The 27265-nt window shown below is 38.6% G+C and overlaps 1 protein-coding gene and 2 non-coding genes across 23 annotated transcripts in view; 1 reads left to right on the forward strand and 2 right to left on the reverse strand.

Annotated features, from left to right (window-relative positions):
• Pabir2 (PABIR family member 2) overlaps positions 1-27255 on the reverse strand; it is a 40162-nt gene extending 12907 nt beyond the window's left edge. For 2 of the 21 annotated variants that reach the window (XM_015506157.2, XM_048796580.1), the window contains exons 1-10: positions 26949-27255; positions 24103-24193; positions 19860-19916; positions 19287-19330; positions 19153-19207; positions 18577-18678; positions 18219-18304; positions 16497-16561; positions 15024-15120; positions 1466-1546 (exon numbers count right to left, since the gene is read on the reverse strand). In XM_015506157.2, coding sequence (XP_015361643.1) covers positions 1466-1546; positions 15024-15120; positions 16497-16561; positions 18219-18304; positions 18577-18678; positions 19153-19207; positions 19287-19330; positions 19860-19916; positions 24103-24193; positions 26949-27046 — 776 coding nt within the window. In that variant the 5' untranslated portion in view covers positions 27047-27255. The other 19 variants (XR_007344837.1, XM_048796585.1, XM_048796582.1 and 16 more) reach the window with 19 other exon arrangements.
• Positions 11512-11656, reverse strand: LOC125614236. Its single transcript, XR_007344841.1, has one exon. It is a non-coding gene; the product is annotated as a small nucleolar RNA U109 (small nucleolar RNA).
• On the forward strand, positions 22113-22234 carry LOC125614235. Its single transcript, XR_007344840.1, has one exon. It is a non-coding gene; the product is annotated as a small nucleolar RNA SNORA26 (small nucleolar RNA).
• Positions 27256-27265: the final 10 nt, after the last annotated feature.

Raw genomic sequence — 27265 nt, forward strand, 5'->3', positions numbered from 1 at the left:
CTCTTTAAGCACCCCCCAATCCCATTTCCAAGCCATTCACTCTCTAAGAATGATCACAAATTGAATAAACCCATGTAACCATTACCTACGTCACACAGAACATTCCATATAACATCCAATTTGTGATTAGTTCAAGCTGTATATTTTTTTTGTATGTATGTTACACTCCAAAAATGTTTATATCAAGTGAAGTGGCACATACCTGTAACCCCAATGGTTCAGAAGGCTGAGGCAGGAAGATTGTGAGTTGAAAGCCAGCCTCAGCAACTCAGTGAGGCCCTAAGTAACTTAGCAAGATCCTGTCTCTAAATAAAATATTTTTTAAAAAGCACTGGAGATGTGGCTCAGTGGTGAAGCTCCCCTGGGTTTAATCCCCGGTACAAAAAAGTTTTAAAATGTGCATGTGCATCTATTATAATTATGTTTCAATATGTACAGAAAAAGATAATAAGTTACACAAATCAAACTATAATATAACACGAGAAGGTGGTTAGTGGAGCTGTTCCCTTTTTACCTTGAATATATCTATGAGGTTTGAACTTTTTATAATGAGCTTTTCTCCATATTCATAATCTAATTCATTTTCATAATTTAAAAATGAATAAAGAAAAAAACTCTTGAGAAAAAGGAAAATAAGTTGAAAACACTATGGAATGTTAATTTTGTCTCTGAGGAGGAAACACACATGGTCAGGATTACAAATCCTAAAATTCTTAACCCTCCACCCATAACCAAAGTTCCTCCTCCAACCCTGACCCCACAGGTTCTGGAGGGAGATAAGCGCCTACAGTACAGATTCCCACAAATAAACACCTCACTGAGCTGTCACTCCAAATTTCAGTGTAGTAACTAGGGGAGCTGGATACAAATTCCTTTTGCGTTGAAGCCTCAGAGACACGACTAGAAGCTTCTTTCTCTAAGGGATATGTTCTGACCTTAGCTCTCCTTTCATCAGAGATATAAGTAAGCAAACCAGGCCTGACAGACTCCTTAGGCCCCTTTTCCTTGAGCCCCACCCAAGTTCCCTCTTGTCTTTGAAAACAAGAGCAGGCGTCTTTTGAGAAGCTAAAGATACCTCTCTTATCACACTTCATAGATGGAAAGAGCAGAATCTCAAAAAGAGAGACTCTAAAGAGGAGCCCCAAAAGAGCATTCCACATAGACTCAACAGCTTTTCATTTCTTCACAACAGTTCCATACACCAGTGTGGCTCCAGTATTTCCCTCAATCGAAGTTCGTACATGTATTTTACTTCTAAGATTTTGGCCATATCTGTCACTCACTGTTCATTTAAGATGCTTCAACTTTTTCTTTGCTATGTCTGTTTTTTAAATATATGTATTTAAAAGAGTTATCTGCTAAATTTATTTTAATAGATAACTTCATATCACTATCATAAATGGAAAGCTAATATCACGTGCCCCAGATAGAAGGTAAGTATTAGGTATATAATAATAAATATTACCTAGGGGTGGAACTCCTTGACGAAAACTCCTCATGCAAGTTTTCCTCAGGAATGTCTGGAAGACGCGGCTTGATGCTCCTCCTAGTGGTTAGAGCTTGTGGTTAATACTTCCCGGGAGATTTTCTTTCAGCTTCTCCTATAGGTTAACATTCCCTTGTAATTTTCTTTCAGCTCCTTCTATAGGTTCGAGTGACACTCTTTCAACTTCCATTATAGGTTGGAGGGATTTTCTTTCAGCTCCCCCTATGGGTTAGAGTGTGGGTTATTCTTTAACAAAATTTTATTGAGTAACTATTCCATTTCAGATACAGCACTAGCCACTGAAGGTGCAAGAAAAAAACAGGAATTTGTACTGTAATGGAACAAGTATTGGGAAAAAAGGTGAAGGAGGTTAGAAGATGTTGGACATAGACTACATATGCTAATGACATAAATATCCTGAACCCCTGTTTATTCAAGCCACTGCAATTCAATTCACCCACTAGAAATACACTGAGTCTCTCAGGGACCTAATCATCAGATCCATCGAGAAATTTTCAATTTACATCTAACTGAACTGGTAGACCACTCCCTCCTTAGCTTCACTTCATCTAGTGATATTCTGTAGATTTTCCTCCCACCTCTCTTGCTACCATCTGTTCTTCAACCTGACTCCTAAATGTTGATGCTTATTAGAATTTCCACCCCTCACTTACTCCCTGCTTAAGTCTACACCCAGGGCTTCCACCCACTTAAGTTAGACTTCCAATCCTCAAAGACCACAGGGCCTCTGTTTCCCTTTCCAGCCTCATTTCTCCTATTACCAAATTACTGGAATTTCTTTTAATAGTGCCTTGGTCTCTTCTTGCCTGTATCGTATTTCCCTCTACCTGATTCCTACATCCACTCAAGTATGTTCTTCACAATTCAGCTTCAGTGGTCCCTTTTCTGGGAAACATCCCAGTATCCCAGCCCATGTTCTCACTCTGTGCTCCCAATATGGTCTCATCAGAGCCTCGAATGGTCAGTGTAATTCCATTTATTCTACCATTCTGGTCTCCCTGAAGGCATGAACTTACTCTGCATTTACACTTCCCAGCACAGAGCTCAATAAATATTCATTAAATTAATGCATATAAGAAATTCTTGAGCTGTAATCAAACAGAAGAAAAGGAGCTTAGAGGTAGAGGTTGAAATGGGTGTGAAGTAAGAATATTTAAAATGAGTAATTTAGACCTTATCCCTTTTTCCCTTCCTTCCTTAGAGGCAGCCAGGGCAGTAGGGCAACAGGGTCAGATCCAAGGAGATGGTTGGGCCAAGGAGGCAGTCTGAGTGGTGGCTGGCCAGGTAGGAAACTGGTGACATATAGAATAGAGGAGGAATTACATTGAGGATAAAAGGAACCAGGTTTCTCACTATCAGTAAATGGAATTACAAAATACATAATTGTACAGTGCAGAAACATGGTAGACACCTCCTTAACCAAAGGATCAAGGTGAACAGCTACTAACGGGACAAAATAACACCATGTACATCCTAAAATGATACATTGAGAACACGGCATCACTTCCATGGTATTTCTTTCCAAAATGCAAAACCTAAATTTAATCATGAGGAAACAACAGTTAAACCCAAACCAAGGAATATTTTACAAAATAACTGACCAGTACTTTTCAAAAATTTAAAGTTGATAAAAGACAGGGAAAGACTGAGGGACTTCCAGATTGGGGGACACTAAAGACACATAATGACCAAGTGTAACAGAAGTCTAGATTAAATCCTGGCCAAGAAAAAAAATTGTTTATTCTTTTCCTTCTGCAAAAAAAGGATTATTGGGAACAGGCAAAATTGGAATGGGTCTGCAGATTTGATGGCAATTTTGCATCAACATTAAGTTCCTGATTTTGATGGTTCTAATATGGTTTATGCAGAATGTCGTTGTCTTTAGGAAATTTACACGGAAGCATTTATGGGTAATGAAGTCTCATGTTTGCAATTTATTCTTGGATGGTATACACAGACACACACACACACACACACACACACACACACACAAAATGATAAAGCAAATGTGGTTGAATGTTAACAATGGGGGCAGCTGGGAGAAGGATATATGGAATTTCTTTGGGCGATCGTAAGATTTTTACAAATATGAAATTATTTCAAAATGTAAAGTTTTTTAAAATAAAGTAATCCATTGACTTTTTAAAAACTGAAAATAAAATCAAGGGTTTATGACCCAAGTCAGGGATGAAAGGCTTTATTTTTGCCTATTTACATATCTCCCTGTCTTGTTCAAAAAATAATTTAAAGACTTATAAATATGTAAAAAACATAAAAAGAGAAATTGAAAACAAGTAAAAAATATGTGTGACCCTGGCAAGAACCTTCTAAATTGTCAAATTCCACAAAACACTCTTGAATTTTTGACAGATTATGTGTGGAGGTTTTTCTTTGTTTGGGAAAACAGCCCCAACTTCAATATAGCTATCATTTCTTTGTGTTCTTGATACCTTTTAACACAAAACTTGACTTGACATTAGATACAGAGAATGGACTTTTGGAATATGGAGCAGAAAACAATTATCAAGAAGAATAAAAGAGATAGACTTTTAAAACACTATATTTTATGCATGTACACACTTTATTAAATTTGCATTCTAAGATATATGCAAGGCCAGCATTTCACAAAACTTTCTATTATTATTCTATTATTCCGAAAGCAGTTGTCATGAAACAGTGATTATAAGTCAAACAGTATCTGTAGGATTATCTTACGACTTCTTGTACTTGTTTTCAAATAGAAGCTTGAAATATATGATATAGTATTAGAATAGGAAGAGGGAATTTTACTTTATAACAATAACCACTTTTCAAATATTAGACTTTATATAAAAATAAAGGGGTACTGTCAAGAAAGCTCATCTGTGGGCTAGCATATGTCTGTCTTTTATTAATTTCAAAACAATCCCTGCACAAACCTAACGTTTCAGTCCATTTAAAGAATAAAAACTGAAAATGAACCTTAAAGTGAATCATCTTGCCTCTCAGTTCTCATACCACTGGAATAATTTCAATTTCCTGCTCTAGCCCACCACTGGATTTCAAAAAATATATTTAAATATCATCACATTTCAAAGGTTCTCTCCTAACATTCCTACATTTGAACCCAAGAGTGTCCCTTTAAGGCAAAGAAGACAGTAGAGTGAAGGTGGACAAATCTCCTGAAAGACAAAACCATTATCATTACAGGAGCAAAAACATCTTAACATGGTTCTTTTACAAACAGAATAGATATACCGAGTACCATCAAAGAGATTTGTCTTTAAGATGGCACACAAGGGGACAGTGGCATTAGTTTCGAAGGGTTTTTGGCCTTTGCATAGGCGAAAGCAACACAGGAACAAAAGCTCTTAGTGGCTGTGATGGCAGTGATTACAATTTAAAATAAAGGACACATCTAATTCTTTAATAGAACTACTGCAAGCTAAGTGAAGTTCTCTAATAATTGGAAGAAAACAGGTTTCCCTTCGATAGCAATCTGCTATTGCTAGTCTGGGGGTGCCTTCAAAGCACACCATCTTCCTTTAAAATCCAAGGATCTTTGCCTTCAAAAGACACAAGTGCAGTAGTTTTTGTTTCTTACATTCATTTAAAAAATGGAATAGCATGATCCTAGCAGGCAATGTGCATATTAGACAGAGACAATCCAACCACAATGTCTGAAGATGAAAAGAACACGACATTTTACATGGTATAATTCATAAATAACATAACAAGAGAGTACACTCAGATTTCCTAAATAGCTCAGCCACACATTTCCTTTTGTAAAAATTAAATAACATGGTACCTCGCACTTACTAGTAGGTACAGTTTTTATAGCTCAAACAGCTTCTTAAAAGCAGAATACACGATAACATTGACTTTTTCAGCTCCTAAAAGCTTTCTCATAGAGATTTAACTGCCTTTACTATAAGGCAGTATGTACACAAACTGGATTCCGACTCTGGCAGCAACACAATAGCCAAAACATCAGTCACCACATGACAAAACAAACAAATTCAATGACACAAAGAAATCAGAAAAAAGCAGCAACTGAAATAGTATGTGGCTATCACACACATAAAGCCTCCTTTTTCCACACTACCTTAGGATATACATCCCTTACAGCACGACAATGTACCCCAAGGCACCTAAGGCCTCATAATACCACCGGAGACACTGACAGCTCCAAGGACCACTTGCTTTGTATGCAAATACATTATTCATTCATTTGTAGATGCTCCACACATCTGGTCAAGGCAGGAATTTCTTCTCCTTGATAACACCACCTAGAAATATCAACAATATTTTATATATTCCTTAGGACAACAGGTTTGGGAGGAGAATTATCAACTGTGGCAGCAAAGTCATAAGAACCTGGGGTGACTAACATAGGTATCCTGAAGTTCATTTACATTCTCAGCACTAAAATTGATCCTCTCATCATACACTCCACTAGCAAAGAAGCAACAAGGATAGTGATGGAAGAGACTAGGCATTTCTTCCCCTCTGTGAGAAATGGCAAGTAAGCAGCAGCTCAAACAGGAAAAGAAAACAAAATAATGCACTTTAAGCTAATGCAGAAAACTAAAAATTTAATCTGTTCAAAAGCAATTGGCATATTGCTGGGAAATAAAGGGATTGGAAACCATGTAGTTGACAAAGAACAACAACAGAAAAATCTCTCAAGCAAGAGAATTTCTGATCAACTTGATCACATCACTGCTAGGGAAAACAACCATGATAGCAAGTCCACATCAGTGCCTCCCTTAAGCATATAGACTTGAAAGAAGGTGCTCTTTGAGGCACTTAAGAAAAGCAAAGTGATCAAAAATCGGTATTTTAAGATTTAGTCATTAAATGCAAAATGAGATCGACAAAAACAGACATGATAGTAAGTAATTAAACTTTAGAGGGGAGAGATACCCCCCAAATAACAGCATCAGAATGACTGACATCTGTCAAACTTCAATCCTCATTATGGATCAAAGTTCTCTGCGTTCCTCACTGAATATTTCATGTGGGAAACGGCAGTTAAAAAGCACTGAGTCAGAAATGGTTAAGTCACTTGGCTGAGAGATCATCCATCAAGATGAACGAGGAGCATGAATTGGAGCATGCTACTGGAGACTGTGCAGGAACGCTGCCTGTAGCCAGTGAGTCTGAGGATAAGCCACTGCTTCTACTACTGCCATCCAAAATATCTGAACTGAGGACAAAGCAAAAAGAATTATAAGCAAATGCAGCTATCAGGGTAAACATACATGCAACGACACGGTTTCAAAGACTCACGCATCAGTGGAGCATTTGTAAATAATAAAAAGCATAAAAGCAACAGCAATGAACTAACCTGTGAAATGATATTCACATAAACCCTGAAAGACAAACTTTCAAGGTTTTGTATCATTTGTGAATTCCCCCACCCACAACAGGCAGCAGACTGTCCCAACACAGGATAAGCATTCATAAGCATTTCTCTTGCATGCCATGGTTTTTGCGAGAGGGTTCCCTGACCTTCTGCTCAAGAGGTTAAACATCCTCATATTTGGGCTGGGGATATAGCTCAGTTGGAAGAGTGCTTGCCTCACATGCATGAAGCCCAGGGTTCAACCCCCAGCACCACGGGTTAAAAAAAAATGTGTGTGTGTGTGTGTGTGTGTGTGTGTGTGTATATATATATATATCCTTATATTTATCTTTTTACCTTCCCATCAGCCCAGACTCAGAGAGGTGCCACTTCTTGGGCTGCCTAAAGTGTGCCATCAGGCACATTGCTTCCCAGCTCCTCTACTCTAAAACAAACTCTTTCAACCACGTTAGAGTTGACCACTTGCCTACTACTAGAGTGTATGTTTTCTTAGCTGGATACAGTGGCTGAGGCAGGAGTATCACCAATTCAAAGCCAGCCTCAGCAACTCAGCAAGACCCTGTCTCTTAATAAAATATAAAAAAGGGCTAGGGATGTGGCTTAGTGGTTAAGCACCCCTGGATTCCATCCCTGGTACCAGAAAAAAGAAAAAAGAAAGAAAGAAAATAGTGATTTTTCCCTCCAATTATATGCCTTTCATATTCTTCTGATTTTATGAATTCCTTATGCCATTTCCTTTTTTCTTGCTTCCAAACCTCAAAGGTCTCCCTATCCTCTCCAAAAGGTTTCTTTTCTTTGATCTCTCAGGTACTCTCCAGTTAAGCTTTTAAAATGAATGTTCCCTATCCATGGTCCCAGTATTCTCATGACCACTGCCACTTTAATGTGAACAACTGGCCTCTGTGCCTGTGTTTCCACTGAAACTGATCTGGACATTAAGCATCTCTTTAACTCAGGCCAGGAATACCTGTCCCATCTAGCCAGGCACCCACTGTTCCCAACAATCAAGCCAGACTGCCTTATGGATCTGGCTTCATACTTTAGAAGGGATTTGAAAATTCTTGCAATTTGGCATCAAGCTGCCTTTCTGACTTTGACTCCCATCAATCCAATATATAAGCTCCATGTTCTATATTTGCCTGAATTCACTCATTTGCTTAGTATAACATTTACTGAGTGCCTGCCAAGTGTAGGAAGTATGCTAGATACTAGGACAAAGGCATGAAAGAGACACGTTCCCTGTCCTCACTGAATTTAGGAGACAAACATTTAAGTAATCATGCTAATAAATATATAATTATCATTTGACATACAGCTACTCAAAGCAAGATACAAGGGCCTATGAGTGCTCAACATATGGATAACCTAATCTAACCCGGAGGAACTGGGAAAGGCTGCACAGAGGTGATATTTGCAGTATAATCTGAAAGACTAACAGGAATGAACTAAGCAAGGTTTGTGAAGAAGCAAGGGTAGTTCTAGGAATCAAAAGCAGGCTAGTGTGGTTGTAGTATGGGGAATAAAGAGAACACATTGAGAGACAAAGCTGGAGAGGTTAGGCAGCTTAAGAATTTACATAGCTGGTCACAGTAGCACAAGCTCGGGAGGCTAAGGTAGGATGATCGCAAGTTCAAAGCCAGTCTCAGAAACTTAGCAAGGCTTTAAGCAACTTAGAGAGACCCTGTCTCAAAGTAAAAATTAAAAAGGGCTGGTGGAGGGAGAATTGGGGATGTACCTCATTTGGTAGAGTGCTTGTCTTGCATGCACAAGTCCCTGGGTTCGATCCCCAGAACCACCAATAAGTTGGGGGGCAGGGGGACCTGGGGATACGGCTCATAAATTAAGTGCCCTGGATTCAATATCCTCAGTTCCAAAAAACAGAATTTACACAGTCATATTTTTTATTTTTTGAAAGGGAAAAAAGTATATTATTGTAGAATGAGTTATGAATCAGGAAATATGGGTTCTAATTTGAAGTTTGGCCGCTAGCTCATTTGTGAGAACCTATTCTGACCTAAGAGGCACTGAGTCTTTTAATATTATTTTTATGAATTTCCAAGTTAAAGCTATGCTGCATTTGGATGTCTCTGGGCCATATATTACACTCAATGAAATGTAATCTACCCCTGTCCCCCACTTCTCACTCTTCTGTTTTTAAAATGTCATTTCTTACTGTGCACTATGGTATATTCCTATAATTCCACCAACTCTACAGGCCGAGACAGGAGGATTCCAAGTTTGAGATAAGCCTCAGCAATTAGTGACACTCTAGTCTTAAAAAAATTAAAAAAAAAAACAACAGACTTGGATGTGGCTCAATGGTAAAGCACTCCTATGTTCAATCCCCCTCCCCCTTTTTTTTCCTTGTCAGTGCTCAGGGTGGAACCCTGGTATTGAAGCATGCTAAGCAAGTGCTCTACTAGTGAGCTACACCTCCAGCCCCCAAATATCATTTCCTTTTCTTGCCTATGGAGTGATTTTAGGTGGAGACAGACTACAAATAGGCTTTGGAGAAGTAAAAATAAAAATGGAAACAGTATACTCCACACTACTCCTACACTATGCTCACTGCTGTCAAATGCCTCATTAATAATTCCACTTTTAAGTAAGAAGTTCGGAAAATTTAGCTGGCCCTGATATTTGTTCAACCAAATGGCAAAATAGGTCTAAAATATGAATTATTCAAACTACTGAAAGAAAGTGGCACAGATAATCCAGGACATTGGAAAATCAAAAAGACCTTTCTATTTTCCTTTGGAACATATGTAATTTTTCCTCCTGCAGCTTTTTGCCTAGACTAATATTAAAATGAATTTACTTTCTTAAAGCACATATTGGCTGGGCAGCCGAAGGACACGCTCTATGCTAGTTGGCAGGAAGAAAACAGGCTTAGATTAAAATTTGGCCACCATGCACATAATCTGAATATAAATAAAGAATTCCTTATTCCAACCACTAGACTTATGGTGAGCCCTGGGTTAAAAGATCCATTTGTACTAGAACTTGCTTGCTTGGGTGAATCCACTATTAATTCAGAAATGTATAATATGACACAGGCAGTGGAATTTTTCTAACACTGTTGATTACCTTAAGAGAAATAAACACATGGAGAAGTTACCAGGAAAATTTTTTTAAAAAGCTCAACTTTTTATTTCAGGATTTCTTCTCTATTATTACATAAAAATGTATGTAATCTGGTTCATTAAGAGAAAAACAGCACACTTACATTTTAGTTTCCACTGCAATTTAGATTCAGAAGTTGGTGAAGTTTTAGCTAGGTACTTTTGCTAAACATACAATCTAATTTCTGCCCTAATAAATCTGGCATGACTATACATAGTCATGGAAGCAGAAATGATACAGGTCACAAATCACGAACTGTTATATCCGTGTAAAGCAAGACTTATACAACTTTTGTATCCACAGAGAAATCACCGTACAAAAGTAATTTTCACAGTGATCATTATTAAAGCTTATATCAGAGCTTCTAAAAACAGCATAGTCTGGTCTAATTTGAATTTTTCTTCTTTTTTCACTTAAGCTCTGAGGAAGGTGCTAATGAGCTTTACTTCCACTAATGGCCAAAGACCATACAATGATAGAAAAGCAAAGGACCTATACAATTTATTTTGTACAGAGGAATACCTGAATCAAAAGTGAACTAATTCACTGCAGCCACTGAATATACATTATCGAGACAATATTGGAACCACAAAACTGAGAGTACCATGACTGTGAAAGAAGTACCCTGTCTAAAAACTATGGGTGAAAGTATAAGTGAATCATTAAAATAGTCAAAGGAGAAAACAACAACAAAACTAGGATATCCAATGTGACTCATGTTATCTCCCCAACTGGGCGAGGCACAGAGACTCATCCAGTCAATAAATTAGCTTCTGCGCCAGGCTTGGTGGCCCTCACCCATAATCCCAGCGGCTCAGGAGGCTGAGGCAAGAGGATCACTAGTTCAAAAAGCCAGCCTCAGCAAAAGTGAGGCACTAATAAGCAACTCAGTGAGACCCTATCTCTAAATAAAATATAAAATAAATCTGGGCATGTGGCTCAGTGGTAGAGTCCCCCTGAATTCAATCCCTAGTACAAAAAAAAAAAAGCTAGGTTCTATCAAGATTAATGACAGGCAGGTAAATGCAATAGCAATCAGTCACAGTCCTATCTAGCCTAGTGAGACTTTGGTATAAGGTAAGACTACATACAGGGCATCCCCAACCCCATGGTATAAACTGAACTACTGAACTGATACATACAGATCTCAGGCTCTATAATCTTGCCTTAGCGGGACCCAGTATTATCTTGCCAAATAGGATTACATATTTAAATATGACCATTTTCCTTTACCTTGGGGACAGGAATTTAAAAGTATCTATACACACGTCTGAGTATTTCATACAAACATCTCTAAAGTCTATATATACATTCTAAATATTAATCATATAAATTAATTTTATAAAATATATGATTAATATTTATTTTTGTCATATTTCTTTTTGTCAAAAAGATATTTATTTTTTTTTACCATGACATATATAACATTAAAAATTATGTTAGAACCACTGAGACAAATTTCAGGCAAAATGTTAAAATAAACTCATTAATACTAATACACTAGGCAAGAAAATTCATGGGAGAATATTTCCTTTTATGTAGGAGAAATAGACTATCACTTAATCTTCATAGAAAGGCCAGAAGCCCTGAAAATGCCTTTATTCAATATAGCATATTGCAGATACTGAAGTCCTGCTCATAATGAAGCAAGAACCACAGAAAGAATTCCCAACATGCAAAAAGAATCAAGAACCATACAAAGATATACTTCTGAGTTATACTCAAACACTTGATGCTCACAAGGACTAAATGAGAAATGACATAATTCCTGCCTTGTGGTTAATGATGTTCCCCAGATTCAGTTGGCAATGACTTCAGAATTTTTATTTAGTTTATAAAAAATAAAAACTATGCTTAACTGGACAGAAATCCCTACTCAAATTTAATTTATACTTCAAAGATGTCAGATTTTTAAAGACTACCATCTAGTACATAAACTTTAAAGATTGTAAAAACCAATCTTTTTCCTTTCTTTGTTGGGTGGGGCAGCAACAAACTATAAAGAATAAAATGATGAGATAACTACTAATGATGTACTTATCATCATTAGTAGTTATCTCATCTACTATCTGCTCCTTAAAAGGCAGTATCTACTATCTGCTCTTTAAAAGGCAGTATAAGAATTGATGCCTGGGCTGGGGTTGTGGCTCAGTGGTACAGCACTTGCCTCACATGTGTGAGGCACTAAGTTTGATTCTCAGCACCATTGATTATATTAAATGAATAAAATAAAGGTCCATCAACAACTAAAAAATATAAGACTGTCACCCTTGGCAATATGAGCCAGGATGCAACTGGTTCCTATCTCTGTCTTTATTCCTAAAATTACAGATGTGTGATTTTAATCAATGAAACCACCTTTGGAAGAAATGTTTCTGCAAAAGTGGGATCCATATTGTCCATAAAGAGAGTAACTCATATTTAAACTTTCTTCATCATGGACACCAGTGTCATCATCAGAATATAAGGTGTCCCAAAAGTCTTGGTACAATTTTAAGTTTTAGTAACCTCAGAGTACAGATGCTAAACACTAATTTTGACTAATTTTCTTATTGTTGTTTGGTACTGAAGATTGAACCCAGGGACACCTAACTACTGAACCACATCCCCAGCCCTTTTTTGTATTTTATTAAGAGACAGGGTCTCGCTGAGTTGCTGAGGCTGTCTTTGAACTCGTGATCCTCCTGCCTCAGCCTACCAAGCTGCGGAAATAACAGGCATGTGCCACCACCTAATTTGGACTTATTAATGACTAAAAGCATAATTTGAAAGTTTAGTTCATGACTTACTTAACTATTCTTTTTTTTTTTAAAGATGGAGTCTGGCTATGTTGTCCTGGCTGGTCTCTTACTCATGGGCTCAAGCCATCCTCCTGCCTCAGCCTTTTAATTTTGGGGAGGAGGGGTACCAGAAATTGAACCCAGGAGACGTTACCACTGTGTCACATCCCTAGCCCTTTTTACTTTATTTGGAAATAGGGTCCTGCTATGTTGCTTAGGGCCTCGCTAAATGGCGAAGGCTGGCTTCAAACTGACCATCTTCCTGTCACAGCCTCCGAGTAGCTGGGATTATAGGTGTGCATCACCATGCCAGATAAGGAATAAATTTCATTATCACAGATTACTTGAGCCATCTGTTAGCACTCTAGGAGTGGTCATGAATATGGCAAATCTCTCCTGCGTAAGGCAACTGCCTTTTGTGCTCAAAAGCCAAATCTTTCCCTTTATCATCAATGACAATGTTCCCAAGGCTCTCATAGACACTCATAGTTCTACTCGTGGGTATGGAAGTACCAAAACCAGAAATTGAAGTCTCACAATAGCCACTGCCATACATGACTAAGGGTGTGCTGCTCAAAGGAATAAATGCCTGGATGAGAAGCAAGGACCCTTGGTATAAATAACGTGCTTTCTCTTTCCTTTCTTAATGGCGTGAACCAGTTTTCTAACATTTGGCAGTCAACCTAAGATGATATCAAAATAAATATCCTCATCTTCTATTTGTGTGTGTGTGTATGTGTGCTGGGGGTTGAACCCAGAGCCTTGCACATGCTGACCCCATGCTCTGCCACTGAGCGAAAGCCCCAACCCCCTACCCTGCATGTTTTTAGTTTGATAAAATGCTGTCATCCTAGTCACTTAGTTACTAACTGGATAAGCAAACCTATTTCTACTCATGTGCCTATATTCAAACTGACTTTACCATAAAAGTAGTATGCAGTTTGCACTAAGTATAGAGTTTCATCTGCTAGTCCTCTTGACAAGCTTTAGGCATTGCTCTTTGCAATCATCTACGTCCATGGAAAGGCACTCTGTACCAAAATTAGCACACTGAGCAATCAAGGACACAGAGATGTGGGGGGTGGGAGAGACTATGGGGCTGAATAGCTAGAAAAATCTAAAGGCAGTATTGATCTATGAGTCTAATAAGCAATAATAATCATCTATGACTTCTTAGACCACTAGAAGTATAGGTTATCTTACACAAAACAATGAGTAAGTTGATTTGGGAAGAAATTATCAATACTTCCTCCATTGAGAGAATACCCTCTTATTTTTAAAGTGAGTGCCTTTAAAAAAAAAACCACTCAGCCATAAAACTCAGGAAACAAAGTTCTGAAAGTCATTAAGCAACTGTAGTCTTGGATACGAGTACTCAGCAAGCTGACTGAGGAATACTCAAAGATTTCCAGATAGATATTACCTGGTTACTGCTGTCTCTTCCCTTCCTTTTCCCCCATATGTATTTCTGCATGTAAATTCTCAGTTCAACTTCAGATATAGGAAAAGAAGTTAACTTTCCCACAAAAACAGAAAGGCCCTAAAGTTACACAACTAAACTAAGATGATACCAGTTGTATGACTGGACCATAAGAATCAGGAAGTATTACCATAAAAAATGAAACCTTAGTTCACATTACAATGAAATACCCTGAATTTTCCAAAAACATCAATCTAAATACCACACATCATGGTATTTAGAGAATGCAATGTCTAAGAGAATGTGGGTATTCTCTGCTAAGTTGAAAGGATATAATATGAAATGCCAACATAGAAGCTCCAATCAATGTACAATACCCACGATAAGCCTGTGACTTTCTCACACCAGACAGTTGTTCACACTCTACTAAACCATTCCACCTATTGAGAGGCTGACCTAATAGGAGCTAGGAATGAAACTGAAGCTGTATCCAAAGGAAGTATTCATACCTTTCAAATGATCTGGGATATTCAAAATTATCTAAACTGTACAGAGACTCCTCTAAGGAAGCATAGACTAGAAGCTGAATATAATTTAAATTATCCCAATATACTTTCAATGTGGCTCTTTTAAAAGTGAATCAAACCCTGGGGGCTGGGGCTGGGGCTCAGTGGTAGAATACTCACCTAGCACATGCAAGGCACTGGGTTCGATCCTCAGCACCACATAAAAATAAATAAATTAAATAATAGTATTGTGTCCAACTACAACTAAAATATAAATATTTTTTTAAAAGGGATCAAGCCCTAATATCCTTTTGATTTTCTTTCTTCCTTTTTTTTTTACCATGAACTGAGATCAGACAGCTGTGCAGCATCCGGAGACAGCATGTTGGTTGTGCCCTGGAAGAATCTCTTGGGCTGGCTTTCTGTTTCCATCTCACCTAAAATGGAAAGAGATAATGTGACTTTAATGCAATTTTATAAATATAAGATTAGTGGGCTGGGGTTGTAGCTCAGTGGCAGAGCGCTTGCCTAGCATGTGTGAGGCACTAGGTTTGATCCTTAGCACCACATTAAAAAAAAAAAAAAAAAGGAGCTTAAACAGGCTGTGTTATGGTGTGTGTCCTAAATGTGTTGAAGTCTTGGTCCCCAGCAGATGGCACTATGGGGAGGTGGTGGAAAGTTAGAGGTAGGGACTAGGAAGCAGGTCACTGGGGCTAAGTCCTTAAATAGGATATTGGGTTTCTGGTCATTTCCTCCCTCTGTCTCTTTACTTCCCAGCTGCTGTGAGGTGAGCAGTCTTCTCTGACAGATGCTTCTGCCATAATGTTCTTCCTCCTCACAGGCCCCAAAACAAAACAAACAACAAAAAAAAGTAAAAGGTTAGATGGAAGGATTGAAGGGTGAGGGCAGGTGGTTAACAGTTGTGATTTGGACTGTTACTCTGACAGTAGGCACAGGCTGGTTTGGAAGATATGAGTTTGAGNGTGCCCCTGGGTTCCATCCCAAGTAACAAAAATTTAAAAAACAAAAAATATGCCTGCCTTCAGGTGCCTTATACATGCATCTAAAATTAGTATTGATTGACACCACTTTAGTGCTTCATGACTGAAAATAAGGTAATTAAAGAGAGTACCCAATTACATGGAAAACTCTATAGACCTGAATATATGGCAATTCTTGCTTTGCTGAGGTATATATAATATGGTGACAGGGGTGGATCTCACCTTACATTTGAGCATACAGCATGTTTACAGATATATTTGCTATGACATTATCATACTTCCACAATGCATCTCTTTTACATTCAGATCACTGAGAGGCAATATTTTTGGAATATATATCATAAACATATGAATAAAATTCAGATTGGAAGTGTAAGAAAATATAAACAGTATCAAATAGCTAATTTACAAAATTTACTCTCAGTAGACCAAGTGTACAGTGGGAATACTTGACATTTCTTTAGAAAAAAAGGAGAGCAATGCTGTGAGCTCACTTCAGATAAGAATTCCAGTTTTTAATTTAGGCGTGGATGACTTTAATACTAGAAATGTGATACATCCCTTCTTTCCCCCCCAGGTTTATTGAGGTATAATTGCCAAATAAAATTGCATATATTAAAATTATGAAATCTGATGATTTGACATGTACTTATTGTGAAATAAGGCAGTTAATAATTCAATCAAGTCAGTTACCTCTATCACTTCACTTACTTACCTTTTGTAAGTTTTTAAGAACATTTAAGAGCCACTCTCTTAGCAGTTATAAATACATATACAGTATTTTCAACCACTGTCACTATATTGCTACATACCTTTTCTTTTAAGAGGACCAAGAACACTGGGCCTAATGCACTTGACTGGACTCTGACTCCTCCTGCTTTGATGAATAAGCAAACAGAATAAGGTGAAGTTCTTCTAACAGATGCAAGATAAACAGTATTATAGCTCATCAAATAAGCAAGCAAAATTGGCAGTCATGTAGGTAGAAATGGAAAGCGCTTTTGTCACTAGACTGAATAACTGAAATGTCAATACATGATTTGATCCAGAACATGCAATCTGGAATGACAGCATTTTAAGCCTTTTTTAAAAATTTTTTAATATTTATTTTTCAGTTTTCGGTGGACACAACATCTTTATTTTATTTTTATGTGGTGCTGAGGATCGAACCCAGCGCCCCGCGCATGCCAGGTGAGCATGTTACCGCTTGAGCCACATCCCCAGCCCTTAAGCCATTTTTTAAAATTAATTCCAGAGGACAAAACACCCATAACAGCTTAACAAAAAAGAAACATTATTTAAAAAGTTATTTAGTTTCTGACAAACTTGTTTGTTTGTGTGTGTGTGTGTGTGAGAGAGAGAGAGAAAGATACTAAGGACTGAATTCAAGACCTCACACATGCTAGGTCAGGGAGAGGGAAAGGGAAAAGAAGAAGAGAAAAACATGGCCTGGGGAACATCTGTAATCAGAAAGCTGAGTTCAAAGCCAGCCTCGGCAACTTAGGAAACCACTAAGCAACTCAGCGAGACCCTGTCTCTAAATAAAATATAAAAAAGGGCTGGGGATGTTGCTCACTGGTTCAGTGCCCCTGAGTTCAATCCTGGTACCAAAAAAAAAAAAAAAAGAAAGAAAGAAAAACATGTCCATTTAAAAATAAGCCTCAGTGGCAGAGCAGCAAGGACCATATTCAAAGCATAAGGTGGGGGCTGGGGTTGTGGCTCAGTGGTAGGTAGAGCCCTTGCCTAGCATGTGTGAGGCACTGGGTTCAATTCTCAGCACCACATAAAAATAAATAAAATAATAAAGGTTCACTGACAACTAAAAAAAATTTTTAAAAAAGCACAGGTGGACCATTATTACATTCCTGCCTCATTAGCTTCTTGAGTAGCTGGGATTATAGGCATGTGCCATTACTGGTCTATAATCTTAATTTTTTTTCCCTAAAAAAAAGGATAAATTAAGCTGGGCGCAGTGGTGCATGCCTGTAATCCCAGTGGCTTGGGAGGTTGAGGCAGGAGGATTATGAGTTGAAAGCCAGCCTCAGGAATGGCAAGGCACTAAGTAACTCAGTGAAACCCTGTCTCTAAATAAAAAACAAAACAGGGCTGGGGATTGGCTCAGTGGTTAAGTAGCCCTGGGTTCAATCCTCAGTACCCACTCCCCACAAAAAAAAAAAATAATAAAAAGCTAGGGAGTGATACTGGCCAAATTACAGTGTTATATTGTGTACATGTGTGAATGTATAACAATAAATCCCATCATTAGGTATAACTATAATGCATCAATAAAAAATACAGAAATAAAGGAAAAAAAATTAAGAAGGGTGAACTCTGTGTGTGTGTGTGTGTGTGTGTGTGTGTGTGTGTCCCCTCTAAATATAAATCAGCACTGAGTATCAAAAATTGGAATCTGGTAAACTGTTAGTGGCAGAATAATAGTGATGCACTTATGGGTATTCTCTGTGAAATTCTTTCAGTTTTGCTACATGCTACAAAAGTTCCACAATAAAATATTGGGGAGAAAGTTCACTTACCTGGAAAACCGTCTTGGATTAGGAACAGGACTTGGTGGCAACCCACTGCTACTCACAAACATTTGTAGGGATGGTGAAAAGCATTGCTAGAAAAATATATTTAATATTAAAATATTTCTAGTGTTCCAATCTTCAGAAAGTTCTTTTGAAAATGACAGAAATAATGTCCTCAAAATTACTTAGCTCTCTATGTGTGAAATATACATATATATACATTTTTTTGAAATTGCTATCATAGGTTTTCACTGATTTTCCCCTGAAGTTATTAGATACTTTAAAAGTGAGATGATTTGTATACATATGTTTTAGAGAGTAAACACTGTGTAAAAGATAGCTCATATCTTGTCAATGATCCTACCTTTCCAAATCCTCGGGTGGGTGAAGGTGCTGGAGAAACTGGAGTAAAGTCAATCCTCTTAGGAGAATATAATTTCTCCGACTTGTCAAAATCACTATCACTCTGTAAACATAAAGTATTATCTCCTCATAACAATTCAGGACACCACAGCTCTCATTTACTACTATAATACATTTACATTTTAAGAATAGAAATGTAGGGCCTCCAATATTACTCTGCTGGGAGAACAGAGATTAAAAACAAGAATCAATTTATCAATTTAGAAGTAGAAAGGACAGAGGCATATGAAAAAATTAACAAAGCCAATGAACAACACATAAAGTTTTTTTGTGTGTGTGTGGGGGGAGAGGGTATCAGGGATTGAACCCAAGGGCATTTAACCACCGAGCCACATCACCATCCCTTTTTATTTTTTATTTTGAGACAGGGTCTTGCTAGGTTGCTTCCAGCCTTGCTAAGTTGCTGAGGCTAGCTTTGAACCTGCTATCTTCCTGTCTTAGCCTCCAGGGCATGCACCACCATACCCAGCAAGATTTTTAAAAAATAAAAAAACAAGCAAACATGGGAAAACTTTACCAGACTCAAGCTCTCATCCCATGATTGGCTTATCTGCATTGCAGTTTGCACTTCCCTAAAACAAACAAAGCAAAGCCATTAGTGTTTACAAACAAGACATATCAGAGTAGGCCCTGCTCTTTCAAAGCACTAACCTCTCATGTGCAGTTTCTCTATTCATCATATCCAGGCCTTCTTCCTACAAGGACAAATGTAAAAAAAAAAAAAAAAAAAATAGAATTTTCATCCACACCATTCTCTATTTCAAATAAAATCAAAAGACTTCTCTACCTCATTTGACAGAATCACAAGGGAGCAGAATTAACGTTCTAAGCCTGTCAACCATGCCACATGTCTATTTTATCTGCAAACTTGGAAAATTTTTAATCTGTCTCCAACTACCCAGAATTGCATCCTGGCCCATTTTTAAGATTTAAGTCTCTTTTTTATTTTTATTTTTTTGGGGGTGCCGGGGATTAAACCCAGAGGTGCTTAACCACTGAGCCACATCCCCAGCCCTTTTTGAGACAAGGTCTCGCTAAGTTGCTTAGGGCCTCGCCAAGTTGCTGAGGCTGCCTTTGAACTTGCGATCCTCCTGCCTCAGCCTCCCGAGCCGCTGGGATTACAGACGTGTGCCACCGCGCCCGGCTAATATTTAAGACTTGAAAATCAAAATCAAAATGTAAAATCCAAAAAACTTCAGATCTGAGCTAGTAAGTAAAATTTACCCTTTTGATTTGAAGCAGTCTGCTACTAGGAATACGATTAGGTGAAGATGACAGCAACTGGAAAGAAAAAGTAAACATTTACTATTTTCTGAATCACAAAGCAGCAGTCTGCTGTCATTATTGGTGTACCAACCTCTTTCTAGATAATTTTTCATATTCTTCTTAGAAATTCAGCTCTAATAAATCCTGAACATTAATGCACTAGAGGCAGTACATTCAGTCTTTAGAAAGTACACCAGGTGTCCAACCACAAAGCACCATCTGTTGCTAGACAGGCACTGACTTTAGCACTTTTCCCAAATGAGTGTAGAGCTGTATAAATGCAGGGGAAAAACACTCTTGACCATGGAAATATCCATTACCCCCCTTATCTAAAATAAGGAACATATGAAAATGGAAAAAAAAACAATGTTATTTTTTATTACCAATGTACACACAGAGAAAAACAGGCTAACAAGCACAGTGTAATAGTTTGTCTATGATTAATGTTCTCAAAAAGACTACAGTAAGATTTTGCTTCTATGACCTAAATCAACGCTGGGATTTAATCAATAATGCTACCACCACAAATCTTACCAAAGGAAAAGCATTGTGGAAATGCAAGGTACACCTTTAAAATAACTGTTGATTTCCCTTAGATCCTCCCCCTTTTAATAACACAAAGCTAAAATGATTTGGGGGCCAAATTATGTTCCTTCAAAATAATCACAATCTGGCCACAAAATATCAGATACAATTCATATCAACAGATCTTAGTTTTAATAGCCATAAGGTAAACAACTGTAATTCATTCCCTAAGAAATGCAAGTGAATCTTTAACACTACAAAACCAAATAAAACAATTATCCTGTTTAAGAGGTCCTATGCCATTAAAACTTTTTTGAATAGGAATGTAGTGATTGGTATAAAATGTTTATTTTAGGAAAAAGCTAATTCAAGTAAAATTTTCAAGTATTATCCACTGAAATATGATTTTTACCTCAAATGATATCCCTTCATTACCATACCTTTCTTTTTTCTCTCCTAGGTTTTGAAAAGAGAAAAACTTCACCAGTGAAATCCTTTTTAAAAGTTCTTTTTTTCCTGTTATGAAAGTAATAAGTATTTACTGATGAGCACTTAATAAGGTCATCTGAACAATGCGAAGCTACTAGGCAAGCAGATAAGGCAGAGAGACTCTAACAGGCAAACGTGGAAGAGCACACACATGTCAGAGAACCAAAGAAAGCTGACAACCAGACTTGGCCAGTCAGAAATGCAGATGCTACATCTACATTATAACTTGTTAATTTTAGACAGAACTAGAACAGTGGACCAGAAAGAGAACAGCAAAGCTGTGTCCAGAATCAGAAACAAGAGTAATGTATCAGTTGGAAAATGAAAAGCCAGGAGATTTAAGGAGGTACTGGCTAATGATGCAAAGGAAAGCAAAGAGCTAAGGTGGGATAAGGAATGAACCGCTGGACACTGGCAACTTAAGTGGGCATTGGTGACATTTTCAAGGACAGTTTTTTAACAGAGTTGTGGTAGGAGTATTAAGATTACAAATTGAGAATAAATCAGGAGACAAGGAACTGCAGGCAGCTGAATGTCAATTATGCTTTGAAAAGGAGCCCTGGGAAAGAAAGGAGAGACCTACAAAAAGAAAACACTTTGTTTTCCCCATATTAGATGTGAGTTGGGAGAAGAAAGTGGGAGGAAAAGACTGATGGCACAAGACAGAGGAGATAATAGTGAAGTGACAGGAGAGTCAGAAAATGTAAGAACCATCAGGGAAAAGCATCCTACGTGATGATAAAGGCATTTTAAGGAGAAGAAAGTTGACATTTATACAAGATACGTGACTGTCTTCTCTGTAAAGTAAGAAGGGTCATCAGTTAGAAGAGAAAGTGGTGAGACAGTACACCAGCAGTCTAAAATCAAACAGATTTAGAATATGGCTTTGGAGAACAGCATGGAGCCAGTGGCACCTCAAACCCCACATATCCCCAAGGAAATTCATCCGCTTCCCCCCCCAAACTTTCAATTCTTTCAATTTCTCTATTCCTCATTACCATTCCCAGGGTCACGAAAAAAAATTTCAGTCACTTGGGAGTCCTCCTTCCTGCCCTTATACCCAGTCAGTTAAAATCATTAAGACTCTGCTTTTCCCCACCTCTTTCACCGTCCGTTTCTTTCCATGTCATTCACCAACATTTCACTCTCTGCAGGTTACTATGGGACACACAGAAGTTCATTAAGATTTACACAGCATCGCCCTTTCAAGGTTGATGCAGTGCTTTAAGAAGCTAACACAGAAGGGTAAAGGAAACCTCCATATGACGCAGACAAGAGATTGCAAAACTCCTCTTTGGATCCTATCTGGAGTTACAGCTGGAAAAAAAAATGTACAGAGGGCTGGGGATGTGGCTCAAGGAGTAACACGCTCGCCTGGCATGCGCGGAGCACTGGGTTCGATCCTCAGCACCACATAAAACTGAAAAATAAATATTAAAAAATTCTCTCTCTCTCTCTCTCTCCCCCCCCATCTTTAAAAAAATGTACAGAGTATACTGTGATATAATGCATACAGTGTAATTGATATCATGATAGTTGAGGATGCCTGTGCACAGGAGATATAAGAATTAAAGTGGGTTCTGAAGGACCAGAAAGCTAGAAAGGAGGGGTAGGATACAGTAGCAAAATGATCAAGCAAAAGCAGTGACTCACCAGAATTTCTTCAGAAAATAAGGTATTTGGGGACAGCCAGAGCAAAGGGTATTTGTCAGTGTGAGAGATGAGCCTAGACCAGAATTGTTAAGAATCTGCACATATTACAAAAGAGGCAAGCGGGGCGGGGATACAGCTCAGTGGGTAGAGTGCTTGCCTCCCATGCACAAGGCCTTGGGTTCAATCCCCAGCACCACAAAAACAAAACAAAAGAGGCAAGTGAAGTGTACAGAGGCAAATTCATTTTCCCCTTCTTTTCTGTGCTACTCTTATCAGGTGCACAGCTGTATAACATGTAAAAATATTTCTCAAGTAGTCAGTAAAAATACTTAAATTTCCTAATATCCTCAGGGAAGGAGGTGAAGCGAATCAAATCTCTAGATAGCTAACATCTCCCCCTTTAAGTATTTTGAGCCATTTCAGCTGAAAATCTCTCAAAAATGTGTTATATTTCCCCCTTTCTCGGAGTACACCAAATGGAATGACACCGAAAGATTTCTACTCTAATCCCAGCTCTGCCACTTACTGTTGTGTGATTTGAGTCTTAACTGTTGCTGCTTTTCATTGGCAAAAGCATCTTTTGCTCTGCCTACTTCAGAGGGGTTGTTGTAAGAATTAAATGCCTGAAAGTACCTTGCAAAGCGTAAAATACCATACAAACATACGTATTACTGGAATTTAAGAAAAGGCTAATGACCCAGGGATCCTTAAGAACGTCACTATACTGCTTTATACAAGTGAAACCCTCAGGGAGTATCAACAGGCTCTTAGTCCTTCTGCCAAGTCACAAACTTTTGTTTTTAATAATTTCTGTTTTTCAGTTTTTCCTTTTCCTCCCTCACTAGCAGCTATTAGTATACCTTTAACACAAATGTAACTCTTCTGATTTGCTGCTTCTCATATGCTACTGGGTTGGAAGCTTATTATAATTGTGCATAAATTTTAAATGATTCAGAGGTCAGAGAGGCTCTCCTATAAATAAACCGATGAACCTTTGTGAACAGACTGGAAATCTAGTTCAGCCATTTAGATGTCTGTGTGCTTACATCTCAGATGTCTTCCAGAGCACTGAAGCTGATGGAAGAGTGAGCTCTATATGTGAAGTGCTACCATATAAAAACCTTATAATTTCTACTGGACCAACCATCTAATAAGGTGATCTCCAACACAGCAGCTCTGGCCATAGAGAACAATCACAATCAGCATCATCTGACAGATAAGTGTCAGAAACAAACACTTTGTGTAAGTGATTTTTACATCCTAGGACAAATAAAGACCACTATTCTCAGCTATAATTAGAAGTTAATCCGGACTTATCTCACAACTGTGATGCAAGCAGTGATAAATAACAATAAATAAATTTTTAAAATACAAAAGTCCACAGCAATTGTACCAAAGCTGAATGGCCAGAGCAAAAGTAGTAAACAAGACAGTTAAAATAAATCTCTAAAACCAATTGTGCACAGCACATAATTTCCAGGAAGAACTATATTTGGAAGTATTGTCTCCAATCCAAATCACTTCCGATACTTACTTTGATACTTACCAAACTGTGACGACTCATAATTGTTGTGCTATTCCTCCGAGTTCTAAATGTGTAAGGCTGAAAAACCTGTGAAAGGTCACTGAAAAGTAAAAATAAAACAATTAATGTCTTCTAGAGAAAGATCTTCCAAATATGTTAGCATCAATTCCGTAGTTCACAGTGAAATATTCAATGGTTCCTCCTTTCTTCCAGAGGATTCTCAGTCCTCCTGGCAGAGCTGCCTGACTGGTGTGCTGGGGATTACAGGTTTGCCAAGATACTGATCTCCTCAGTGGTTGGGGGGCAGCTCTGAGCAATGTGGGGCGGAGCTACAGACTGGTTCATTCCAGCTGCTTCTGGTCAGAGCTATACCCCCAAACAGGTCCCCCCTCGGATGGAAGCAGCTCATCTGTATATCCCAGAGAACCATGAATACCACCATTTTCTGCATGTGCCATTGAGCCTTGTTCTACAAGAGAAGCCATATCAGCACATATCCCACGACCACCCAAAGCAAGTGTCCTACCTCAGAATCAATGTTCAAATAAATGTACCTGCACTATTTTTTTGTTCAGGAGGCCTCTTCTGCCTCACATGCTCTCCTTCCTACCACTATCTGTCAGAATCCTTCTTCTCCTTCCATGCCCACCTCAAACACCATGCCCTCATACAGGCAGGGCACAAGCCTCACATCATTCCACAAACCTAATGCAATCATTACCTCCTGTGAACCCAAAGAACACACTAGGAGATGACATACTTCTTGACACCCACATTACTTTATCTCTTTCCGTCTTCTCTTTTTGAAAGAGGGTCGTTTCTCCAGGCTGGTCTTGAACTGCTGGGCTCATATACCACCATGCCCAATGAAACTTTTTTTTTCCTTTTTGCAATGCAGGGGATCAACCCTGGGCCTTGGGCATGTTAGACAAGCACACTACCACTGGGCTACATCCCCAGCCCTGCATGCACACTAAGCAGATGCTCCATCACTGAGCTATGCTTCCCAGCCCCTACTTTACCTTTCATTAAAGTGTTAGCCAGTCAGGGTAGTGCACACCTGTAATCCCTGTGACCAGGCTGGGGCAGGAGGATCCCAAGGCCAGCTCAAGGCCAGCCAGGGCAACATAGTGAGATCTGTCTAAAATAAATTAAAAAGGGCTGGGGATGTAGTGAGTAGTAGAGTGCTTGCCTAATGTGTGAAGCCCCAGGTTCAATCCCTAGCACCACCAAAAAAAAATGTGTTCCCCAGTGCTGCAAAAGAAAAGTGTCTTGTGTCTTAAACTTCTTGGTGTAGAGGTGCTTTATTTATTTTAATATAATATCTCTGCAGTTCCTAGCAGAGTGCTGTGCCCACAATGAGTTCAAGAAGGATTTTCAGAACTGGAATGAGCTTCAAAAGACCACTGAGATTGCCTATTTCTACTCTCCTAATTTTTAAGTGAAAAAAACACTCAAAAAGGTTAAATGACTCATTTGTGAGTGTGGCTAGTTAGTAAAAACTGGGACCAGGCCTGGTCTCCTTACCTTTTCTTTTATCACATCACATGCTACCTTCCAAGTACTTAAATCATTATTCAAAAAACAGTGTGTTTTTTCCTACATATGTCTAAAGGCAGGTCAGTAGGACCCCCTAGTATCTAGCAATTGCTTGATCACCAGAATTTAAAAGACAACCAAAAGAGAAAACAGCTTATTCTTTTTTTAAATTTTTTTAGTTGTTGATGGACCTTTATTTCATTAATTTACATGTGGTGCTGAGAATCGAACCCAGTGCTTCACACATGCTAGGCAAGTGCTTTACCACTGAGCCACAACCCCAGCCGGAAAAACAGTTTATTCTTAAAAGTATAAAATAAGACAAAAAGTCACTCCATCATTCCTTCAGTTTCAAAATTATATTTAATAAAAGAAAAAAGTAAACCTCTTTCCCCCCCCTCAAAATACAGATGTTATAATCGGTTCAATAGACAAGGATTACCCCTTTCTTTGCCCTCACTATGCTTGATTAATGTTTTTGGCTAATTGTATTCCCATTCCATTTTTTGGACCAATGCCATTTTTTGAAAGGATCTCATAAATTGGCTCTCTACCTAAGATGAATTGTCTACTTATAAAAGTGAAATGCAATAGGCTCAGGAGGTGAGCCAACCCAACCTTCATTATCACAAGATTCTACTTTAAAAATAGACCCTCTAGTGCCTTATTAAAAAAAAAAATCACACAAGACCCTGCCGCTAAAATTAAAGGATCTAAAGGATCAACTCTTTCCATAATTTTCTCAAACCTCTATTCTCACTAATGTAAGTTACTAGAAACCTTTTTTTTAAAATTCACTGAAATGCATTTCAGGCAGTTTTAGAATTGAAAAAGATTTCAACAAATCCAAATCACTTAATATGACATGAATACACCATTTAATTAGAAGTTATTAGATAAATTGTGATTTATTAAAGCAAACCTCTGTTAATGCCAGGGTTCCTAAACTAAGCTTAGAAATAGCAGCTCTTAAGAGACAGGTGTCAAGTTGCAAGCCTAGTTCCAGGGGTTCAGTCTGACTTTCCCTGGTGTAAATTAGCCAGGACAAGCAACCTTTCAGAAGCTGTCTGTGATTTCTTTTAGAGTGGGGCAACCCCCAGGTGGGGGGTGGCTATTTTTCCTCAAAAGGCCCAGAGTTTGAGGTCAAACTTTCACTCCACCTTGGGACTCCAGTCACTGTAAAGCAAACAAGTCCCCAACCCCTCTGTTTGGACAGCCCAAATGAGCTCAAACTTGCATTTTAGGGAAGGAAGATTGTTTGCATGGGGTCAAGAAGCTTCTTAACCCCATATACCATCCTCCCCAGTTCTGCTCACCTGAGCCCATGGATCAGGGGAGCACTGTTGGATCTCCTCAGGGTGCCCCCATGAGATGTACCAGGCACAAAGTCCAGCTCCATTTTCTCCTGAGCCATGTCGGAGACTTGCAGGTAGGCACAGCGGGCAGTGCTCAGCTCCTGGTGCTTAGCTATGGGCTCCCAAGACTCACTGCAGGACTGAGCTGCTGGGGACTGGCAGCTGGGGGCGGGGGCTAAGGGGCGGAGTCTTGGGGGCGGGGGCTAAGGGCGGAGAAAAGTAGGAGAGGAGGAGGGAAGGAGGATGCTGATGAGGAAGGGAGGCTGGTGGAGAGCTGT

The sequence above is a fragment of the Marmota marmota genome, unplaced genomic scaffold, assembly GCF_001458135.2.
Source record: "Marmota marmota marmota unplaced genomic scaffold, marMar, whole genome shotgun sequence".
In the NCBI taxonomy this organism is placed as follows: domain Eukaryota; kingdom Metazoa; phylum Chordata; class Mammalia; order Rodentia; family Sciuridae; genus Marmota; species Marmota marmota.